At 41.3% G+C, this 22,462-nt stretch overlaps 1 protein-coding gene across 27 annotated transcripts in view; it reads left to right on the top strand.

The window, feature by feature from the left end:
• Positions 1 to 22,462, top strand: part of ESRRG (estrogen related receptor gamma) — a 548,848-nt gene that overhangs the window by 366,370 nt on the left and 160,016 nt on the right. For 26 of the 27 annotated variants that reach the window (XM_066380024.1, XM_066379967.1, XM_066380016.1 and 23 more), the window contains one exon: positions 21,334 to 21,749. In XM_066380024.1, coding sequence (XP_066236121.1) covers positions 21,334 to 21,749 — 416 coding nt within the window. The remainder of the gene's footprint in view (positions 1 to 21,333; positions 21,750 to 22,462) is intronic. The other variant, XM_066380035.1, reaches the window with a different exon arrangement.

The raw sequence follows: 22,462 nt of genomic DNA, 5'->3' as shown, positions 1-22,462 counted from the left end.
CAGTCACACTCATGTACTGATAGAGCTTGGGCTGTTTACAGACGTTGGCTATTGTAAATAATACTGCAGTGATTAAAAGGGTATATATATGCTTTCAAATCAGCGTTTTGGATTTCTTAGGATATATTCCCGTAAGTGGGATCAGTGGGTCAAAAAGGCAGTTTAATTTTGAATTTTTTGAGGACACCATACTGTTTTCCATAGTGGCTTCACCAGTCTGTGTTTCTACCAACAATGCATGAGGATTCCCTTTTCTCCACATCCTCACCAGCACTTGTTGGTTGTTGATTTGTTGCTGATAGCCATTCTAGCAGGTGTGAGTGATGTCTCATTGTGTTTTTAATTTGCATTTCTCTGATGATTAGTGATTTGAACATTTTTTTACCATATGTCTGTGGTCATTTGGATGTTCTCTTTGGAGAAGTGTCTGTTCAGGTTTTTTGCCCATTTTTAATTAGGTTGCTTGTCTTCCTGAGTGTTGGGTTATATAAGTTCTTTATGTATTTTGGAAATTAACCCTTATCAGATGTATCATTGGCAAATATGTTCTCTCATTCAATGGGTTCCCTTCTCATTTTTTTGATGGTTTCTATTGCTATGCAAAAGCTTTTCAGTTTGATGTAGTCCTCTGCCTTTACTTTGGCTTTGTTTACCTTGCCCGTAGGAATATTTTCAGGGGCTGCTCAAAGGCAGAGTTGTTCCTGGCAGGGTCTGGTGTCTGCTGGAGTTTTCCTTTGACTGTGCTGTTTGTGTGGTTAATTGGGTTGAGCTCTGATGTGTTCTGGAGCCCACAACTGCATTTGTCGGTTTGGGGCTGGGTCAGCCAGAGCTCTGGTGCAAGTTGATGTAGACATTGTGTGTAACTGGCCATGGGCTACCTGCAGAGGTGGATTTCATGGTGGGTGCACTGGGCCCCAACCTGTGAAGGGCCCCGCAAAACCCCAACTTTATACTTCTTTTCTAATGTAAGGGGCCCAATATTTTCTTCTGAGCCCAGGGCCTGAACGGACATGAATCCGCCTCTGGCTACCCATCTGAAATTACCACACTATTCACTGTTTGTGGCTGCGTCTTCTGGGCCTGAGTGTGTGTGGGAGGGCCCAGATGTGTACCAGGATTGGCTTTCTGAAGCTCAGAGCTGGGAGAGGATCAGCAAAAACCCCAGGCTCCTGGAGGTCCATGTCCACCTGTCAGCTCCTCCAGCCCCGCACCCCGAGGTTGCCTGGACTTCCTCCAGTCTTATGGAGAAAGGCTGTAGAGGGGGCTCAAGCTGGCCACCCCCCACTGACCCCTCCAGAGGGTGCAAGCTCATTTCAGCAGGACAACCAGGAGAGCTCCTGGGGTTCTAGCAGATTCCTTCCCCTTTCTAGCAGAGTCCCACCAATTTTCCCTGCCATGTGCTCTGCGGGCTCTTCTCCCCAGCCCTGGTGCTCTGATTTGGAGACTGTGGGGTGGGGTTGAGACTCTCCTCTTCTCAGGGGGTACTTTTGCAGCTGAGATACCCCTCTGGCTTTTCAGCCGCCACTCCTGGTTGTAGGGGCTAGTCCTCTCTGCGTCTCTACCTTCTTACCAGTTTCTGTGTAGCTTCTTCTCAAGCTTGGCTCAAATAATCCTGTTCAGCCATCCTTCAGTTGGTCATTCAGGTTGAATGCTGTTTAATTTAGGTGTTAATCTAATTTGGCTCCTGGAAGAAGTGTATGTAGCTTCTACCTACTCTGCAGCCATCTTAGATCCAAAACTCTATCGTAGCACTTTAGTATATATGCTGCCAAAGCAAGCAGTATCGCAGCACTTTGGATCTGCGTAAATGGCTAAGCTTTTCAACAGTTTTCAGATCTGTTTTCTCTTTTGAGTCCCAACATTCCTGTGCATTAGATAATATAGGCATTAATGAGTGCCGCCCTTTTAAAGATCAGATAACTGAGGCACAGTGAGTTAATTAATATAAATTAACATACATAATTATATAGTTAATTAACAAGAGCAACTATTTGACCAGGAAGTTCTGCCTTATGTCTAGCTGCACACTGTGAAAGAAGTCAGTTCCCCCTTATTGGAGCTGTAATCTTATACCAATTAAATAATAATCATCCTTTAGCCTTCTGCTTTTTATGTTACAAATAGTATTTTCAAAGTTGCTCGGTGACATTGACTTTTCAGCACTATTATTCTTTGTTCTTGGTCACTTAAGGACTCAGCTACTTTTTTTCCCCTCTTTGTTTTATTTAGGTCCCATTTTTGTTACCATGGATTCAAATAGCCATCATAGACACATTATAGCACTTACTAAGTATGCAGTTGTGTAAGAAAATTAAAGCATTGACAAATAAAACTTTGAGAAGATGGTAGTAATTGAGGAATGACTCTATTGTTGGCTGTTATAAAGTATTGTTATTAAGGCTTTGTGGCATAGCATTTTATAATTCAGAGTACAGAATTAAGACAGAAAGTTCAAGTTTAAGTACTGGCTCTATCACAGTTCTGTTTCCTCATCTATAAAATGGAGATAAAACTTTTCTCATAAAGTTGTCTTGAGAACCAGTATGTGACTGTAATATTTTCCCCACCAGTAGAGAGAAAAAAATAAAACAATTCCAGGTATCTTTTTGGGATATAGGAAATCATATCAATATTTTTTAAGAACGTTATCTTGAGAATGCACCATCTTCTCTTAAGTGGCAGAATAGAGGATCATTTATGCCATCACCTTTATGACTTTGCCAAACTTTTGCTAGAGTCCAAGTTTGGATATTTAATGTAACATCAGACAAATGTAAGCCAGACATAAAAACCTATGTGATCAGGTTGATAACAACAGTAGTAAAAAATAATGATGTCCTCAATTGACAAAATGCCTTGCAGTTTATTGCTTTATTCATTCAACAAATATCTCTTGAGTGGCATGTTTATTAAGTAGCTGATACAAGTTCAGCATAATACAAAGTACTAAGAACACAAAGTCTAATTGGTTTCAGCCAGTGTCTTCAAGAAAAATGATCATTTTTAAAAAGACAACTTTTTATTTTGAGGTAATTGTAGGCTCACAGGCAGTTGTATGAAATAATACAGAGAAATCCTGCACCTTTAACCCAGTTTCCTGCAAAATTGTCGTATGTTATCACAACCAGAAAATTGGCATTTATTCAAATCTCACAAGTGTTACGTGCATTTCCATGTGTGGAGTCCTCCCTCATTTTACTATACATGTAGATTTCTTTGACTCCCACCAGAGTCAAGATAAAGAACAGTTCTATCACAAGGCATTAGTTTTTATATTATACTTTGTAAAAAAAAAATGATGCTTTGTTAAAGACATTTTAGCTTGACTGATTCTTAAAGATTATTTCTGGATCACTAGAGGAGCAGAAACTTCTTTTGACGATGCCTATAGTATTTATCTCCTTTTTTCTCTCTCATTCTCTCACCATCTTGGTTCACATCTTCCTCATCGTTTATCTGGATGGATAGAATAGCTTCCGAGCTGGGCTTCAAACACTGCAGGTTCAGAGATCGGGTCTAAGTGTTTTATCAAGTTATAGGCCTGAAATGTAATAGAGATGAATGAATGAACACATGGACACCATTGTAAGCAAAACTGTGTTTAATAAATACACAGACTAGGTTATATGTCTTTTCTCCTTCGAAATCTACAGTCGATTCCCATCACTTACAAAATAACATCTAATCTGAATACCACTTTATTGCAAACCTTCCACCATCCGGCCCCAACCTACTTTTGGACACTATAGCAGATTCAACATTCCCTATCGTTTAGGGGACCACACACGCCTTCGTTCTCAGAGCCTATACTCTGGGTTCCCACTTTCAAGTCATCCTTCTTTATTCTAAACTAGTCTTTTCTTTTTTTCCTTTTGGTTCACTGACAACCTTTTGAATTTATTGCCACCTTTGCAAATGGCTTTTATTTGAACTTCCCACAACTCACTCTGAGATATACTTCCCATTTAACAGATTCAACAACTGAGGATTATGGGTCACATGTCAGAGACCACGGTTAGTGAATGAGAATGTTGGTGGCCTCAACGCCTGGCACGTCATTAAAAAAACCTTGTAGTCATTTACTACTTCACCCTGCAGGGCTTTTTGTTTCGTTTTGTTATGTTTTAGATCAAATCTCTTAGCAGGTTCTCTGTGACCTTTGGAGGAAGAGAAATAGCTGTCCTGTACATAAAGCTTTATCTCACAGATTCTTGGGGTTGTTATGAACAGCAGTTTAATTTAGGAAATTGGTGCTCCAACATCTCAAGTCCCAGCTTTTTTGTGTATCTGTGAATTTGTGGTGTGTTTTCTCATTCAACAACCTAGACAAAGGGTTAAATTTAGAAATAGAAAACAATACATGGTCCTTCCAAGGTGGAGGGACAGAATTGTAAGTGTGGACACTAAAACACATCACTAGCTATTTCAAAAGAACATATGCAGCTCTGTGTTCATGGCAGCATCATGTACAACAGCCAGGCTATGGAAGCAGTCCACATGCTTCCATAACATGACCCATTAATACTACAGTGTGTCCGTAAAGTCATGGTGCACTTTTGACCAGTCACAGGAAAGCAACAAAAGATGATAGAAATGTGAAATCTGCACCAAATAAAAGAAAAACCCTCCCAGTTTCTGTAGGATGATGTGGCAGCATGTGCACATGCACAGATGATGATGTAACACTGTGTATACAGAGGAGCAGCCCACTGCCATGCCAGACGAGATGTGGACGGTACAGAGGAAAGTTCAGTGTGTTCTGTGGCTCACTAAATTAGAATCCATGACCAAAGTGCAACGTGAGTATCGGCGTGTTTATAACGAAGTGCTACCACATAAGAATAACATTACTCGGTGGGATAAGCAGTTGAAGGAAACCGGCAGTTTGGTGGAGAAACCCCGTTCTGGTAGGCCTTCAGTCAGTGACGAGTCTGTAGAGGCTATACGGGATAGCTACCTAAGGAGCCCTAAAAAATCTGTGCGTGAGCCCACATCACACTGCACTGAATATGTATGAAACTGGGAGAGTTTTCCTTTTATTTGGTGCAGATTTCACATTTCTATCATCTTTTGTTGCTTTCCTGTGACCGGTCAAAAGTGCACCATGACTTTACAGAAACACTGTATAGATGAGTGGATTAAAAAGGTGTGGCACAGATTTATACTGAAATATTACTCGGCCATAAAAAAGAATGAAATCTTACCATTTGCAACAGCACAGAAGGGCCTAGAGGGTATTTTGCTAAATGAAATAACTCAGAGAAAGACAAATGCCATATGATTTCACTTATATATGGAATCTAAAGAACCAAATAAATGAGTGGATAAAAGAGAAACAGACAACAGACTATTGGCTGTCAGAGGGGAGGATGGCTTGGGGCTGGGTGAGAAAGGTGGGCGGGTTGAGGAGCACAGATGGGCAGTTACAGAACAGTCATAGGGATGTACAGTATAGTGAAGTGTGGTCAATAATATTGCAGTGACTGTGTGTGGGGACAGGTGGCTACTGGAAATATCAGGGGGAATTGCTTATGACTGTCCCACTACTATGCTGTACACCTGAAGCTAAAACAAAATGATAGTGAATGTCAGTTGTAATTGAAAATTAAAAATAAATATAAATAAATAAAAAATAAAAATATGCCTGACCAGGCAGTGGTGCAGTAGATGGAGCATTGGCCTGGGACGCAGAGGACCCAGGTTTGAAACCCAAGGTTGCTGGCTTGAGTACAGGCTCATCCAGCTTGAGTTCAGGCTGGGCTCACCAGCTTGAGCGCAGGGTTGCTGGCTTGAGCGTGGGTTCATAGACATGACCCATGGTCACTGGGTTGATCCCAAAGGTTGCTGGCTTGAGCCCAAAAGTTGCTGGCTTGAGCCCAAGGATGCTGGCTCAAGCCCAAGTTTGCTGGCTTGAGCAAGGGGTCACTGGCTTCATTGGAGGTAAATATGAGAAAGTAATCACTAAACAACTAAGGGGCTTCAACGAAGAATTGATGCTTCTCATCTCTTTTTCTTCCTGTCTGTCTGTCTCAAAAAAAAATAATGCATAATAAAAATAAAAGCAGGGTGTTAAGTGTCATTGCAGGAATAGGCTCATGGGATTATGGAAACTTGAAGGGGAAGTGAGGTCTTAGGAAAGACTTACCAAAGACGTAATAACTCAATTGAATGTTTAATGAGTACAAGCTAGCCTGGTGCTGGGGCAAAAAGGAAGGAAGATGTATTCCAGAGAGAAGGGCAAGCTGGCTGGGGTGGGGAATTATACCAGTCATTATTACCAGCTAAGCAGTGTGTGTCTGTGAGGTATGGGGCTGGGAGGAGTGAGATTTGGGATGTAAGAGGCTGGCCTGGTCAGACACAAGCTCTGGACTCTGTTGACAGTGACAGATTTTAAACTTGGCCAGACTTGTCTTCAGGAATACACAGTTTCATGTTCCTACAGAGTCATCTTTTCAGGAAGACAGGAATTAGCTGTCTAAGCCTGTTGTTTCTCCTGTGCTCGTACTAAGTGCTGTAAGCTTCGTGAATATAAACGGTGGAGAGGGAAAGAAATGTGCTCTGCAATCCATTCCTTTCCCGCTAAGGGGAGTCATGGAGACCTTCCTGCTGGAGAAGCAGTGGGTAAACTGGAGATGAAAGAATTTGAAAATTTGGTGAACTGTGCAAATTTTCTTTCCTTGGAAGATCTTAGAATTATATATACATTTCTACTCAGGTTTTCTATGTTGCACCTTTTCCCCCCAACAATTTTGACTTTGTTTATAATTATGTCTAAACTGTATTTTAAAAAATCAGAAATTTCTGCTTATTCTATCTCTCATAATACCTACTTCCTTTTTGCAAATATAAACAGCCAAACTAAACCCCAAAAATGTTTAAATCACCCATGGACTTCTTGCAGTAACACATTACCACTCATTTGTTGCATATTCGCAAAAGCCATTTTATAATGGGCTGCATTTTGTGGTTTGAAAATGGCGAATCAGGTTAGCTTCCTTACTTCTATAATGTGGAATAATTTTGGATGTACAGTAACGAGTATTTTGTAAGTTTTTAAAACAGCATACAGAAATGTGCTTGTCATTTAGACCAGTAGTAGACTCTTGTTCACTATAGCTCTAATTTTGATTTCATTCTTTGCCTCATGAATAACTTAGACACAGATTGGGCCTAAGGGATGGAAACTGGAATAAACTAGGTTCTCCTGCTGCTTCTCAGTGTCCTTGAGTAAGTCACTTGTCTCACTTGCCTGACCCACTGTGTTCCTGTGTGTAAATGAAATGTGATACCAGCTGTTGGTGAAATATAGACTAGATCTGGTTATCCAAGACTTGGCACAGGGTATCAGAATCCATGAAAACTTCTGGTCACACAAAGCTATTGTATTTAACTTATTGTTCAAAATTTCCTTTTTAGATCACTCTTATTGAGATAAAGTTTACATACAACAAAACACGTATTGTCGGAGACAGTGAGATGACTTTTGACATAAGTGATCAACACCACACACCCAGCCCCCTTTCCTTATGCGCCTTGTCCACAGCCCTTGCTCTAGACAACTACGGGTGACTTCTCTCCCTGAAGGGTAGTTTTTCCTGTTCTAGAACATCATATAAAGAGAATCTTAGAGTATGTTGCTCTTTTGTATCTACCTTGTTTATGCTCACCAGCGCATCTTTGATATTCGGCCATATTATTGCGTTTATAACAGTTAATGTCTTTTTTGTTGACTAGGATGCCATTGTGTGCATGTGTGCATGTGGGTTTCATAATTTGTTTATCTGATTTTTTTTTTGCTTAGGGGTATTATGAATAAAGCATTGTATTTAGATAGTTCTTTTGTGGACATATGTTTTTATTTTTACATTTAGGAGTGAATTGTTGTGATACAGTGTCTGTTTTAACTTTGTAAGAAAAATTCAAAGTATTTTTTTTCCAAATGGTGATACCATTCTGTACCTTACCAGCAAGGAATATGAGTTTAGGGGCTCCATATCCTCACCAGCATTTGGTGTTCTCGGTCTTGTGAATTTTACCCATTTTTGTAAGTGTGAAGAAATAAAAAATCCTTTTAAATTTATAACTGTAATAGAAACTCTAAAAATTATACAATAATAATTGCTATATATGACTTAGGGGTATCAAAATTAGCATATTCCTTAATGCATATTAAAAACTTTAGCAGTGTTACATTATATTTATCATCTTTATTATCTTTGACCACTTATATTAATGTATGACATCCATTGATGTTTTTAATAGGTGATGTGTATGTATGTGTGTGTGTGTGTGTGTGTGTATAATATGTTCTTATGTGTCTATAATTTAGTCTCAAGTTTTCTTCTCTGTAACAGTGTTTAGAAGTTTATTGTCTTTCCTAATCTTTCTACAAACCAGTCTTTTATGATTACTACTAGTTGAAAATATCTTTATAACTAGTTAACCAGAAAATTTCATCAGTCCAACAAGAGATTCTTTCCTGAAAGTACATACTATTATACAACAGAATTAGGCTATTTTTAGGTTGGATAATAAGAGACAACCAGTTCAGTGACGAAGTTTACATGTTAAAGTTTTCTCTACAAAAATGTATTTATGAGTGATAATCATGCCCAATGTGAAAGGAAATATTTTGATCACAGTCTCTTCAATCATTTGGTGAACATGAGGGACGAACATCATGTAACCCAGCTGGTTTAGACAACCACAGGGTAACTCTTTTAACTTTCACAGAAGAATTAGGTAGTGAGCCCGTTGACTAAATGTGTAATCAAAGATTCTCACCCAGCTTTCAAACATCTTTTTCTCATTTTTTTAATGTATGCCTGTGGATCGGTATTTACTGTTGCCTTTAGAGACCACAACTATTGAGAGTTAGGCAGCACTAACCTACACTAGACACTAAGTCTTTACTGAGCAAGGTTTGCTTTTTCTCTGATGCAAACAGCACTTTATGATTTTACAGCTCCACAGCCTCATGACCGTGAATGCTCGTTGTCATATTGGCGCAGCCTAGAAAGGATGGGGGACAAAAATGTGCTAATAGAATCTTAGACTGAGAAGGCACACGTCTGTTTACCTAGCACACACATCTCTTCACTGTACATTCTATACGATTTTTTCCCCATTCCCCTTTCCCCTCAATTCTCCCTATACACACAACCTGCTCTGAATATATACATCCCTCTTTTGAGTTCCCTTAACAAAATGACAATTTCAGGCTTTCTCTAGGTGAAAACCATGACAAAGTGATTTTCTAGCCAGTTCTGAAAGTGACTAAACTTGACAACAATCGGATTTTATGACAACCTCTGCTTTCATGTCCCTGGACTACTTTTATAGCGGCTTTTTTTTTTTTTTTTTTTACCCCAAATAGGAACAATTTCATATCTCCGTGTTCGTGGAAAACAAATCCCTTTACCAGGAATACATTTTCACAGAGGAGACCATGACGTCGTTGTGCAAATCACCAACGCCCTAACACCTTAACTCTATAATATTCAGTCTCTCACTCACTGAGAACCAAAACCTGTTTGTGTGTGTGTGTGTGTTTTGGTGGTGGTGGTTTGTATTCCTAGGGGTCGGGGGAGAATTAGTATTATGGAACTAAACCAGATTAGGGGGGGATGTGAATTAGATTTGGTAACAGATGGTGCTGGGGAAATTAAAGGTTCTTTGCGAATGGAAGCGACAGCCGCTCGCCTCTGGTCTCGCTGTCTCTCCTGGTCGTACACTTGATAGACGCGTATAAATCACCGCTGTGCTGTCTTGACAGCCAATTTCGAGAATTTGATCTGGTTAAAGACATGGCTTTCCTGCTCCGCTCACCGAAACCGAAACCTGCTTCTATTTTATTTTCACCCAGCACCTTGTTGTGACAAGAGAAGCCTGGTCCCCTGCCTCCCCTTAATGACATTTTTCTTCTTAATTACAGTTTTAGCGCTTTGGTTTTAATTACTTTCCCCTTCTGCCTGAATTTTTTCCTAATATCTCTGAGGGATGATTTTTTCTTCTTCTTTCTTTTTTTTCTCCCTTTAGCACTTTTCACTCATTCGTATGCTTTCTGTTGTGTCTAAAGATGCTTTTTGTTGTCAGAAGTTGTTGTCAGAGGCACCCCAAGAAGCCTGATTACCCAAATCATTATTGTTAAGGAGAAGGGGCTGTGGTGGGCTATCTAGGGTAAAATGATCAAATCATAAAAAAATAATAATAATTTAAAGGTGTCAGAAGCAGTCACCAAAATTAGCAGTGATTTCAACAACATTGTCCAAGAAGTGAGGGACGCCATGTTTTTTTTGTTGTTGTTAAATAAAGACGATAGCAATGTCTGCTCCATCAGCTAAAATCAGCCCCACCCAGGAGAAAGGGGGGCCCCGTGAGGCAGAACCAGTCTGTGTCTGTGTTGACCTTGTGATGATTTAGGAACGCAGAGCTCAGACCTCCGATGCAGACACTCTAAATGAGAGACTAGAACACACTGCCCAGACCCGTTCTCTTCCACGATGAGTCCCCAGGTCTACTATTTGCAAATCCACGTGGCCTTTGGGCTGATGACATAGCAAGGGAACGGAAATAGAAGAGAGGGGGGAAAATCACTCCAGAAATGAAGAGAAGATTCTTTGAGCAAGCCACTAACAGTTGGTAGAAATGAGGCCTCCTACCGGCACTCAAATCAAATGTAACAACTCACCGGCTCCCCACTGCTCGCTGACAGCGTGGTGTCACTGCGCGGGGACAAACATTCACTTAAGCACTGATTGCAGGGAATTGCCCTTTCTGCCAGCGCCTCCCACCAAAACCACGTAATGAGCACAAGCAGGACCATTTCTAGGCAAAACCAAGGAGCCTGCTCCCTAGCTCCCTGCCAAATGATCACCGCTTGGATTGTCCAGTTTGCCGCCACGGGGGGGATTCCTCCATTTAAACGTGGTTGCCACAGCTTTGCTGTTATGCAGCAAGTTGTTTCTGTAATCATTCCTTTTCTGGCACACACAAAGACACACATACTGCCCAGGTCCTGAATGTTTGCTGAGTGCAGTCTCCCCTCAGGAGATGGGAGTCTGGGAAATGCGATTTACTACGGCAGCCCCTGCTACCTGGTCTCATCTAATCACAGGCCAGTGTGGTCCTCATCTGAGTAAAATATAGTTTAAAAAAAACACAAAAGCCAAAAAAACTGTGTGTAGGTAAATCCTCTCATTGTACAGATGAAGACACTGAGGGTCAGAGTGGTGCCTTGACTTGTCTCGAGTTCCACAGTGCCATATCTGGAGCTGGCCCTGTCTGCTCTTCCACCCAGCGCTGTCCAGGGGTCAATGTCTCCTGGAAGGAAGTAGAAAAGTCATGTGAACTGTGGTGACGCTAGTGGGGTACTTCATGTTTCTTCCATCAGTTTTTCAGAATTGCAAAGATGTTGTAGCAATTTTTCTCTTGAGTGTTTGTTTTGGGACCTTAGACAAATCACAAGCAAATCTTTTTTATGTTTGTTGATTTGAGAGAGAGAGAGAGACAGAGAGGAATTGATTTGTTATTTCACTTATTGATCCATTCACCGGTTGATTCTTATATGTGCCCTGACCGGGGATGAAACCCGCAACCTTGTCATATTAGGATGATGCTGTAACCAACTGAGCTACCCGGCCAGGGCCAACAAGCAACTCTTTCTGACCTGAACTCCTGGCTTGTCCATGGCTTCCACTGGCTTTGCTGGGTGCCGTCTCACTGATGAATAATCCTTTTTCACAAAACCCATTCAGGCACAGAGCAAATCCTTCGTCATTTCCATGGCTTGAATTAAATGTGTGTATGTGTGTGTTATGCTGTTTCCCCTGGCCTGCAAATAGTGGCTCGTGTGTTTAAGCTTTGCCTTTGCTTCAGGCACCTAGCTCATTGAAATGCTTTAAAAGAGAGAGAGAGAGAGAGAGAGAGAGAGAAAGAGAGAGAGAGAGAGGGATCAGAGGAAGAGGTCTTAGGATTCATAATTGGCTGACTCCCCTCCTCCATGCCTCCCCAACTCCTGCTTCAGCTGAACAGCACCTGATACCTAGAGAATAGAATCATAACCTCTGCTGATCACCCCACAACAGCTGCATTTGCATCCAGATGTTAACTGGTGCAGACTAAGCTCTTAAGTTAAAAGTATAAATATAGTTTAACCACTGTCCGGAGGGCAAAGATGGGGTTTATCATCTCTGGCTGAACTGGGACTCTCTCTCTGCTGTAGAAATGTTCATTCATCCTTGAAGCAACCTTTATTTCACCAACAATTCCTTTTCGGCATTTTGATTTTTCTCACCACTCTATTCCACCCAGTTTTAGGGTATGTGTTCAAGTTCTTTTCCGAGAGAACTGGCCTGTCTCAGCCGAGGCCCCCTGGTTTACTGGTCATTGTAACTGCTTTTGCAAAAACATTTTTTCAATGAGTAAAGGGTGATGTCAATACTATGCTCTCGAATCCTCACTCCTGTAGCAAACAGAAGAGGGAAGGGGAATTCAGGAAGCCTGAGGTTTCATTGACCTGAGTTTGATTTCTGAACTCCGTCACCACAGAGACTGTGTGTTATGTGTCTATATTTGGTTATAATTTGTAAAGATCGCACATAGACTTCCTATGAGTTGGATGTCTATGTCTCCTCCAGCAAGATGATGGGAGAAGGTCTTCATTTAGCTGTCAGTTCTCTCCTGTTGTGTTGGCTCCCCCCAGCCCATATCAGTGTACTCCTTGACGGCTTGAAAACGGAATTGTCTGAACTCAAGCAAACTTTATTGATCCATATTTCTGTTTGAAAGAACGGAGATTTGTAGAAGTCAGAGACTATTTCTTTTCTCTGAGAAGTTTACTGCAGAGAAGGTCCACTCCCCGCATAGTAAATCTCTAAGACCGAATAAATGTTACAACTCAGCATATAGTATAAGCTTCATTTTGATGATTTATTCCATGTAGTTTTTTGCACTGTTTTTTTTTTTTTTTTTTTTTTTTTACCCCATACTAACCTTCTTTTCTAGCACTGTTTGCCCAGGACCATTACACTGTGCCCTGGGGATAGTGACGTGATCAACACTTGGGCATTTACTACCCAAGTCGGTTAACGTAGGGTGCACTATTCCAAAGCCTCTTTGGTCTTTAGGCTTTTGGTCCAAGGAGAGTCACTTGTGTAAGGGAAGGAATATTTTAGGGTTCAGAGAGAAAATGCTTGGTTTACATCTGTTGTACATCTGAGTTGTTGACTAGGCATCTCTTGACATTCTCTTCCAGCACCGTCTGGTATCATGGAAGTTGGGCAGTTGTGAGGATATAGTTAATTAAGTTGCATTAGGGGAAATATACACACTTGTTAAGACACTTAATTTGCCTCGATAATATTGATTACATGGCAGAAGTTTGTTTAAAGCAAATGGTACTTTTCCCCCTCCTGTTACAGTCCTTGAACACATTCTGTATAATAGCCAATGGCCACCATCAGTTAAATATCATGTTAGTTATAAAATAATGTCATAAGAATTGATTTGAACTTGGCAGTGGAGGAGAGCTCTCCCTTCAAAGCTGATGTACATAACTAATAGGAGTTTTTAAGCCGAATCCTGGTGCATATAAACTGTTTATATTTTATAGAGTTATAGCTGCTCTATCTAACATGAGTGCCCATTATGGTAAAGAACAGTGCAGACAGTTAATTATGCAAAACATCATGTATGCAATTACCCGGCATTATTATGCATTTAATAGTTTTATTGATCTAGCCAGCAGCTCACTTCCCCTGTTTAGAGCTCTAAGCAAGGGATGCTCACCCCCAGATGGAAGTGGGCCCAAGAAAACAAGCTGAGGATTCATTACACGAGGAAGCACCAGTGTTTCAGGTCAGATCCTTAAATGCAGGAAGCATTGTCGACCATCATAAGGTGCAACAACACATCACGAGGTCCCAGGAATGGTTTTGTCCCCCATTGATAAAGTTTATCAGCCAGGAAGCAGCTGGGATCACATGTAAACAACAGTAGTTTTCTACATCAGAAACAGTCAGGAGAGCTTAACAAGGTGATCAACAGTGGCCCCAGGCGGGGGCATAGTAAAGGTCTTTGCAGGTGCTTTCTCTCGCACCCCTGGGCTTGTTAGGTTGCTGTGCTTATGTCAGGGCATGGCTCTCGCTCTCATTCTAGGCTTTCCTTGCTAAGGGTGGAGTCATGAGCTTCCATAGATCTCTCCATGCATCAGATGCAATGGCCGACCATCCTGGTTTGCCTGAAACCCACGGGTTCCCAGGACACGGGATTTTTAGTGACTAAACCAGAACAGTCAACCAACCTTTGGTCACAAACAAAATTGATGAAGAAATGATCACTGAGCTCTAGAACCCGAAAGGCAGATAGAGTCTAGGAGAGGTCCTTTGTGGTCATGGTCTGGTCATTAGGTAGGAAATGGTACAGTTGTTTGTATGGAAAATAAGACAGTAATTGATCAACAACAATATGAGAATACACTCTCATGTTTCATGAACTTTCAGCAATAAACCTCCTGTAATCCTCCCTGTATTTCTAGGGTACTTTTCTTTCAAGGACTGGTCAGGCACATGATGCCAGCCTGTTGTTTATTTGTCCCCAATTTCCTGTTTTGGTGTTGTGCACAGCCTTTGACAGAGTTGGCAACACTGAGATGCTAGGATCTGTTGTTTTGGGAGCTGGCCCGTTTGACCTCACCCTCGTTAGCTACATCCCTCATTAGATATTCAGGCACCAGTGGGCGGGGAGAGGTTTGCTTCCCCTTCTTCAATGGAGTCAGTTGGAAAGAGTCTTTAGGATAAAATGCACAAGTTATTGGTCCAAAGACCCCAGAAGCAGCATCTCTAAGTCATTTTGATCCTGTTCTGCAGAAATCTTTTTCAATAGATGGGCCTCGATGCATATTTAAAAAGAGGCTTAAAATTCTACCCAAGGGTGTGTGCATGCCTCTGTGTGCCTGTGCGTTTTAATCTTCCTGAGTGGGTGGGTCCGGATTTTTAATTCTTTCTTCACCATGAATGATCTCTTTCCGTTTGGGTTAAGCAGGCAGACCTTAAGATATTTCTTATTAAAAGCATAAATCCTTTCCCTTCCTTCCTCAACTAAGCCTGGGTACCTTAATGCAATGATGATACGGTAGCGCCAACAGTTGTCAAAGCAGCGAATTACTGTGATGCCGTAATGACACCCTGTCTCTGCAAAGTAGTCATGTTTGCTCAAATCACACGTTGCACAGTTGATTTCTGACATGACACTTCATTCGCAGGCTTTCCCTTTCTTTGGCGTCCCCACTCTCTGACAATAGCAGCTGGTGCCCATTTTGTTCCTAAGTGGTTCATGCCACTTTTACCAGAGCGCAATTAGGGGAAGCAGGGGGAAAATAGCTCTTGGAGAGTCGCTGCTTGAAGTTGGAACTCGGGCTGCGAATTAGCAGCCAGGGTCCGGGGCTCTGAAGCCTGGGCTTCATTAGTCTTGGAGGGTTTTGTTTTGTTTTTCCAAAAGCATTAAAAGAAAACAAAAATCTAATAAAAAAATTTTTAAACACCATTACTTATATTTTTAACCTGGTGATTATAGATGATAGTAGACTGACCTATGCTCTTAGATTTATTCCTATCACAAATAGGTGAGTGGTTAGGCATGGAACTTCATCGCCTTCTTTATTTGTTCTAAAATTTTAGTAAGTCATTGAGGGACCTTCTCTCTTTCTCTCTCTCTCTCTCTCTCTCTCTCTCTCTCTCTCTCTCTCTCTTCTTCCCTCTCCCTCTTCTTTCTCTTCCTGTATTTGTAAACTTGCCCACAAATTTTGGATATAAATCAATAATGTGTTTGGGATTTATAATGATGGGTTCTTTTTTCGGCTCTTAAGGATGACAAAGAATAAAATAAAGTGGTGACTTGCTTAGACGTCATTCATTGAGCCTATTAAGGTGTCTGTTGCTGATATGAGTATAAAGTTCCAAAAAGCTCCTCATGTTACAAATCAGGAAGAGCAAAAAAGACCTGTGCATACAGCTTTTTATGGGAATTTTCTTCAACACTTTTTTTTTAGTAGGAAACTAAAGTAGCAAATAAATCTGAGTTTGGTATGAAGTTCAAAAGGTAAAATACAGCTAGCTGTGTGTTAAGAATGTGTATTTTGAGGAATGGGATAATAATGTATAAACCTATGGAATATGATGGTTATACCAGCATTTAACCATTCAAATATTGGCTATGCTTAAGGCCCTGCTGGGAAGTGTGGGCCACCCTGGACACGTGTATGTGTGAGCAAAACTTCATGGCAGTTCACACAAGGTCACACATTTACCTGGATCTAGCTGCTAGAATCCCTGAAAACAATTAGGCTCACTTGATAATTATAATATAAACTGAATATTAACTTACAGATTACCTTTGACTTTTATCCTTTCTTTCTCTCCCTTCCTCTCTGTACTCGTACACATAGACACACAATTAAATAACTTCAAACAATTACATTTTTACATAGTCCGGCAACCAAGAAGTTGTATTTGCCTGGTCATTAGTATCTAACACCAAACACAAAATTTCCCTTTGCTGACCCTTCAGCACGGCTAGGCAGCAAGCTTGTAGGATGAATCGTGACCATCAGAATTGTCTGAGACATACCTCAAACTGTTGAAAATGCTTTTTAAAATCATTGAAATTTCCCTGGTTTCAGGAAGGCTGTTAAACCCCTCAAAGGTAGCTTTTTCATAGAGAAACCAAATGTTTTTGTTCTTGACATAGGTATTTTTTTCCTCGGTTTATTTTCAGGGAGTTTACTCTGAGGTTTTTGGTAAAAAAAAAAAAAAAAAAATCACAGTCTCGCTCCCTTGGGCACAGAGAACTAGATAGAGGGTGGCAGAGGACAATCTGACTTTGGGTGAGGGGTATGCAACATAATTTAATGACAAAATAACCTAGACATGTTTTCTTTGAATATATGTACCCTGATTTATTAATGTCATCCCATTACCATTAACAAAAATTTATTTAAAAAAAAAAAAAGAAAACGATCTTGAGGTTTTAAAATCAATATTTCCCACCATTTTCAACATGTTATTTCTATTCATAATTCTTAGCTAAATTCAGATTTTTATTAATCCAGTGTGAACAAAAATTTCTGCATTAACAGCACAATGTGGAATTGGGCTTATTCTCTTTGGCTACAGATAAAGCCATCAACTTGAAAATGGCTCTTTCTGACAAAAAGGTGTTCTTTTGAAATAAAGTCTTATTCACTACATTCCTCTTAGAGTTAATGTGAATTTTAGTGCCTCTAATTTTAGATTGAAGTGAAGTCTAGAATAAAACCCACCAGCTGACAATTGAATTTATAGATAGTTGTGAATATTTCAGGCTTGAATAATAGAGCTATAGAATTTCAGAGACAGGGAGAGAGAGAGAATTAAGACCCGCTGTAGTTTTAGGGTATAATGTAATGGTATCTAGGAAGTGCTCGGTATAATGAGCTAAGTAGTCATTAGGAGACAACTGCATTCTTCCAGAGAAGCTGTTTAGGTGTCTCTCCCACACTGGAGAGGGGACTCCCTAGGAGTGACCCTCAGCTGGTGGGGTGGCCCCGTTGAGGCCCCTTCCTGCTCACGGTTGAGCTGTGGATGGAATTGATCTCCGTGTGTGACACCGGCACCCGTGCTAGCATGGCCATTTTTAAGAAATCAGTGAATGTTTTTAGAATCTCTGTTGGCTTCAAGACATGCCTGCACTGGACTTTGGGGGTCGGGCGTGGGTTCAAATCCCAGGTCTTCCACTTTGTAGGTGTATGATTTTCAGGAAGTTGCTGAGGCTCCGTTTCCTAAAGTGCGATATACCTCCCTCAAAAGTTGTCTCGGGGATTAAGTCTCGACATAATAGTTTGTCAAGTCCTGCAGCTCTTGATAAATGGAAACGTGGCTATTTTCATGGGCAGAGTGTCTTAATTAAGGGGGGTTGTGCATGTCTGAAAGGAAACATGTGTAACTTAAACATTAAACATAAAATAATAAATGACAATTAAAATGATAAAATAAAAGCCACTGCACTAAAGGCTTTAAAAAAGAATCCAGTTTGTTTATATTCATTTATAGCTCCTTGCATCCGTTCAGGTTGTTGCAAAGTTATGGACAGAGACTTAAGAGGGAGTGGCTGGCCGGAGCCTCCCAATTATTCAGGCACTTGAACAACAAGCATTTGACACACAAGCATTTAGTCAGTTAGCGAGTAACTGATTATATATATATATATATATATATATATATATATATATATATATATATATATATATATATATATATATGGGAGGGTCATATGGGAGGGTCATGCCTGGCCTCCTTGCTTCATCAAGACTTCTGCCTATTTTAGAAATCTAGGAGGAAAGGGCCAGGAGAAAGAACACCCGGGGAGGGGTTATTAAGAGTAGATGATACAGGAAAAGGGGGCGGGAGGGGCCTGAACAAAACATGGCATGTTTTGTAACAAAGATGCTCAGAGCCACTCTTCTGTGAGAAAAATAGAAATTAACATAAAAATTAAGAAATGGTGCCGGTGGGCCAGATGAGAAAGAGTTAATTGTCATAGCTGTGAGAAATTCAGTGCTGCAAAGGGGAGAGGGGGGACAACCATGTTTTAGTACCCTAATAACTTCTAACTCGAGCCTCTGATCATAATGTATGTGCGAGCAGCCCAGTAATTATAAGGTAATAAGGGAAGTGTGTTGGGGTAAGTGCTCTAAATTAAAAGGGATTTGCAGGGCTGTTGTAAGTCAGCACCGACCTGCTTCCTTTCCGACGTTGACGTGAGGAAAAGTGCTTCGCCCCGAGTGCAAAGTGGGGAGATGAGGAGAGCCATCTATTAATTACAACGCTCATTAACAGTGACGGGGACAAGCCATAGATGCGGGAGGGAAGGCCCCATCGAGGGGGCGAATTTTTTCTTTGGCTACTTCTTGCAGGAAGGACGACATAGGTGGGTGGCCAACAGGCCAGGTCCTCAGGGGGCTTTCTCCTTCCTGTTTGCTTTTCTCATGCCTGATACTGCTCCACTTGAGAAGGCAAGACACAGTGTCTAGGGCACAGTGTGTTGGTGAAGAGGCATATTCTTTCTCTTGAGACTGTCTTCTTGAAACAGTAAACATTTCACAATAGGAAATTCCATATTTACCTCATTTTAAAGTAACAGAGCAGTGAGGGTAAGGGGATCTGGAGGAGAGCATGTAATTTGTGCACTGATAAAATATCATGAGTTTTTTGTGAGACGTGGGGAGGCAGATGTCAGACTCCTGCATGCACTCTGATTGGAGTACACCTGGTATGTCCCCTACCAAGCGATGCCCTGCCCATCTGGGGCCGCAGCTCCGTTGCTCAGGATCCAAGCTATTTTAGTGCCTGAGGCGAGGCCATGGAGCCATCCTCAGTGCCCAGGGCCAACTTGCTCCAACTGAGCGATGGCTGTGGGAGAGGAAGAGAGAGAGAAAGAAAAGAAGGAGTGTTGGGAAGCAGATGGGTGCTTCTCCTGTGTGCCCTGACCGGAAATCAAACCTGGGATTTTCACATGCCAGGCCAATGCTCTACTGCTGAGCCAAACGGCCAGGGCCAATATCATGAGATTTAGTGTGAAAGAGATAATTGTATCTATTTTGTTCTACTGTCACTACTCCTCCAAATTCTGGTGAGTGACTTTTTACCTTGTGGGATTCCCACAAATCAACTTTATATTGGAAAGTGATTATCTAAGTCCCTTTCTCAACTGTCACCTCTTCTTTCTATATGGGACTCCTAGAATGTTCTTATAGACTCTTCTAAAAGGGGTTTTGCACTGTGGCTAAGTGGAAGGGAAATAGGACAAATTATATCTTTCTATTGAATTACCTTTTCAGAAACTAAATGCCTTAAGGGTGCAACCAAGAAAGACAGGCAATGTGATTCTTCTAGATAAGAGAGTTTGTCATGATAGATGTTTGTATTTGTTTTAGGAGGTATCATGTTGAAAGACCACAAGATGGGGAGAAAAAGGGAGCATCACCCATCTCATTTTTTTTTCCTGAACAAAATTCGGTACCTTTTTATTTTGCTGAATATAAAGTATCAGATTTATAAGTGCACAGGTATACTGTAAGCTCACATGGCTTTTACTGACTCATTTCTTCATTGGTGGTAAATAACACACATAAACACATACACACAATCCTTTTCTTTTTTTTTTTTTACAGGGACAGAGAGAGAGTCAGAGAGAGGGATAGATAGGGACAGACAGACAGGAACGAAGAGAGATGAGAAGCATCAATCATTAGTTTTTTGTTGCAACACCTTAGTTGTTCATTGATTGCTTTCTCATATGTGCCTTGACCATGGGGCTGCAGCAGACTGAGTAACTCCTTGCTCGAGTCAGCGACCTTGGGTTTAAGCTGGTGAGCTTTGCTCAAACCAGATGAGCCCGCTCTCAAGCTGGCGACCTCGGGGTCTCGAACCTGGGGCCTCCACATCCCAGTCTGACGCTCTATCCACTGCGCCACTGCCCTGTCAGGCCACACATAGTCCTTTTCATTCATCAATGCTGGTGATCATTTCACTAAGTTCTGTGGGCTCTAGGAAGTAATCCTTAAATATCAGCTAGAATTTTACATTTGATGTCTCCCTATTATTGCTCAATGTCTAATGTCTATGGGAATAGAACTATTTAAATAAAGAAGCAAAGTAAGTAATCGAGGATATGGTTTCTATGTGTCTTAAATCAATAAAAGACACAGTTGTGCTCTGGAAGCGTACTCACAAACAGGAATTACAGAGGACTCCTTCTGTTCAGTCTTGGAAATAAAAGTTTGATTCCGTTCATAATAAAATGATTGTGGAATCCAAGAGGGGAAGGGCAACGTTGAGGGAAAATAAATACAATTTTAGACGTAATGGGACTTTGCAAACCACGCCTCCTTCATGGATAAATTTAGAAATTAGAGAGTCGATGTAGATATTGACAGTGTGGTTCTGGCAGAGAAAGGTAAAATAAAAGAAGGAATTGGGCCTGTTAGAACTTTTGTTTGTGGGCAGTCTGGGCACTTTTATAATACCCTGTCATGCCCTTACACTGATTACCTTCTTGTAGAACAAGAAATATTGACTAGAGAATGAATGATGTGACATCCCCAGGTCTTAGGCAGCACTCTCAAAGAGCAATGTCTTTGACATATGAATTCTTTTATTTTCTTCCCCTCCTTTCATTCTTCCCTTTCACTTTCTCTATTTTTTTTTCCTTCTCATTGTTTCTCCCTCATTTGGTCCCTGTCTCTGACTCTCTCTCTCCTTCTCTTTCCCCCTCTGTCTGTCTCTCCCTCAATCACAGGCTTCTCTGCAGAATGTCAAACAAAGACCGACACATTGATTCCAGCTGTTCGTCCTTCATCAAGACGGAACCCTCCAGCCCGGCCTCCCTGACGGACAGCGTCAACCACCACAGCCCAGGTGGCTCTTCCGACGCAAGTGGGAGCTACAGTTCCACCATGAACGGCCATCAGAACGGACTTGACTCCCCGCCTCTCTACCCTTCGGCACCTATCCTAGGAGGCAGCGGGCCCGTCAGGAAACTGTATGACGACTGCTCCAGCACCATTGTCGAAGACCCCCAGACCAAGTGTGAATACATGCTCAACTCGATGCCCAAGAGACTGTGTTTGGTGTGCGGGGACATCGCCTCTGGGTACCACTACGGGGTAGCGTCATGTGAAGCCTGCAAGGCATTCTTCAAGAGGACGATTCAAGGTGAGTTTGGACCTGGGTCTCCCAGCCCTCTTCCAACCTCACGGGATGGTCGGTTGGTGGGTTCCCCTCGTTCTTATCCTTGTTGGTCAAGTTTCAAGGTGTTAATTCTATTGAGGTCAAAACAGAAATAGATGAACATTGATAGCGGAGGACTTATAGAATACATAAATGGTCATGGGTGTGCCCCCTGTCAATTCTGCTTTCACTATTAAGCGCAAAGCCTCAAAGAAATAGACCATGGCTGTTATTCGAGCTACTGAACAGAATCCCACTGGCTCAACAGTGCTTTTACCTCTTCTGTCATTCTTTTAGATCTATGGAAGACATAACTACTTTAGACCAGTGGTTTTCAAACTTGAACCTGCATCAAACCACCTGGAGAGTTTGTTAAAATGCAAATCACTGGGACCCACCCCCAAAGTTTCTGATTCATTAGACCTGGGGTAGGGGCCCAAGAATTTACATTTTTAACAAAATTTCAGGTGATTTTGACATTGCTGGTCCAGGGGCTAGACTTAGAGGACCACAGCTCTAGACAATTTTAATTATCTACTACTTTCCTTCTCTCTCTACGATGAATATACTTTCTTCATCTTTTTAATGACTTTGCATTTAAAAAGTATTCCCAGTTATACCAAAATATAAACTACATCTCCATCCTAGGAAAGACATACCCAAACCTTTATAGATCTCCAGATTTAGAAATAACAATA

Source organism: Saccopteryx leptura, chromosome 1, assembly GCF_036850995.1.
Source record: "Saccopteryx leptura isolate mSacLep1 chromosome 1, mSacLep1_pri_phased_curated, whole genome shotgun sequence".
Classification (NCBI taxonomy): domain Eukaryota; kingdom Metazoa; phylum Chordata; class Mammalia; order Chiroptera; family Emballonuridae; genus Saccopteryx; species Saccopteryx leptura.
This window is presented reverse-complemented; position numbering and strand designations above follow the sequence as displayed.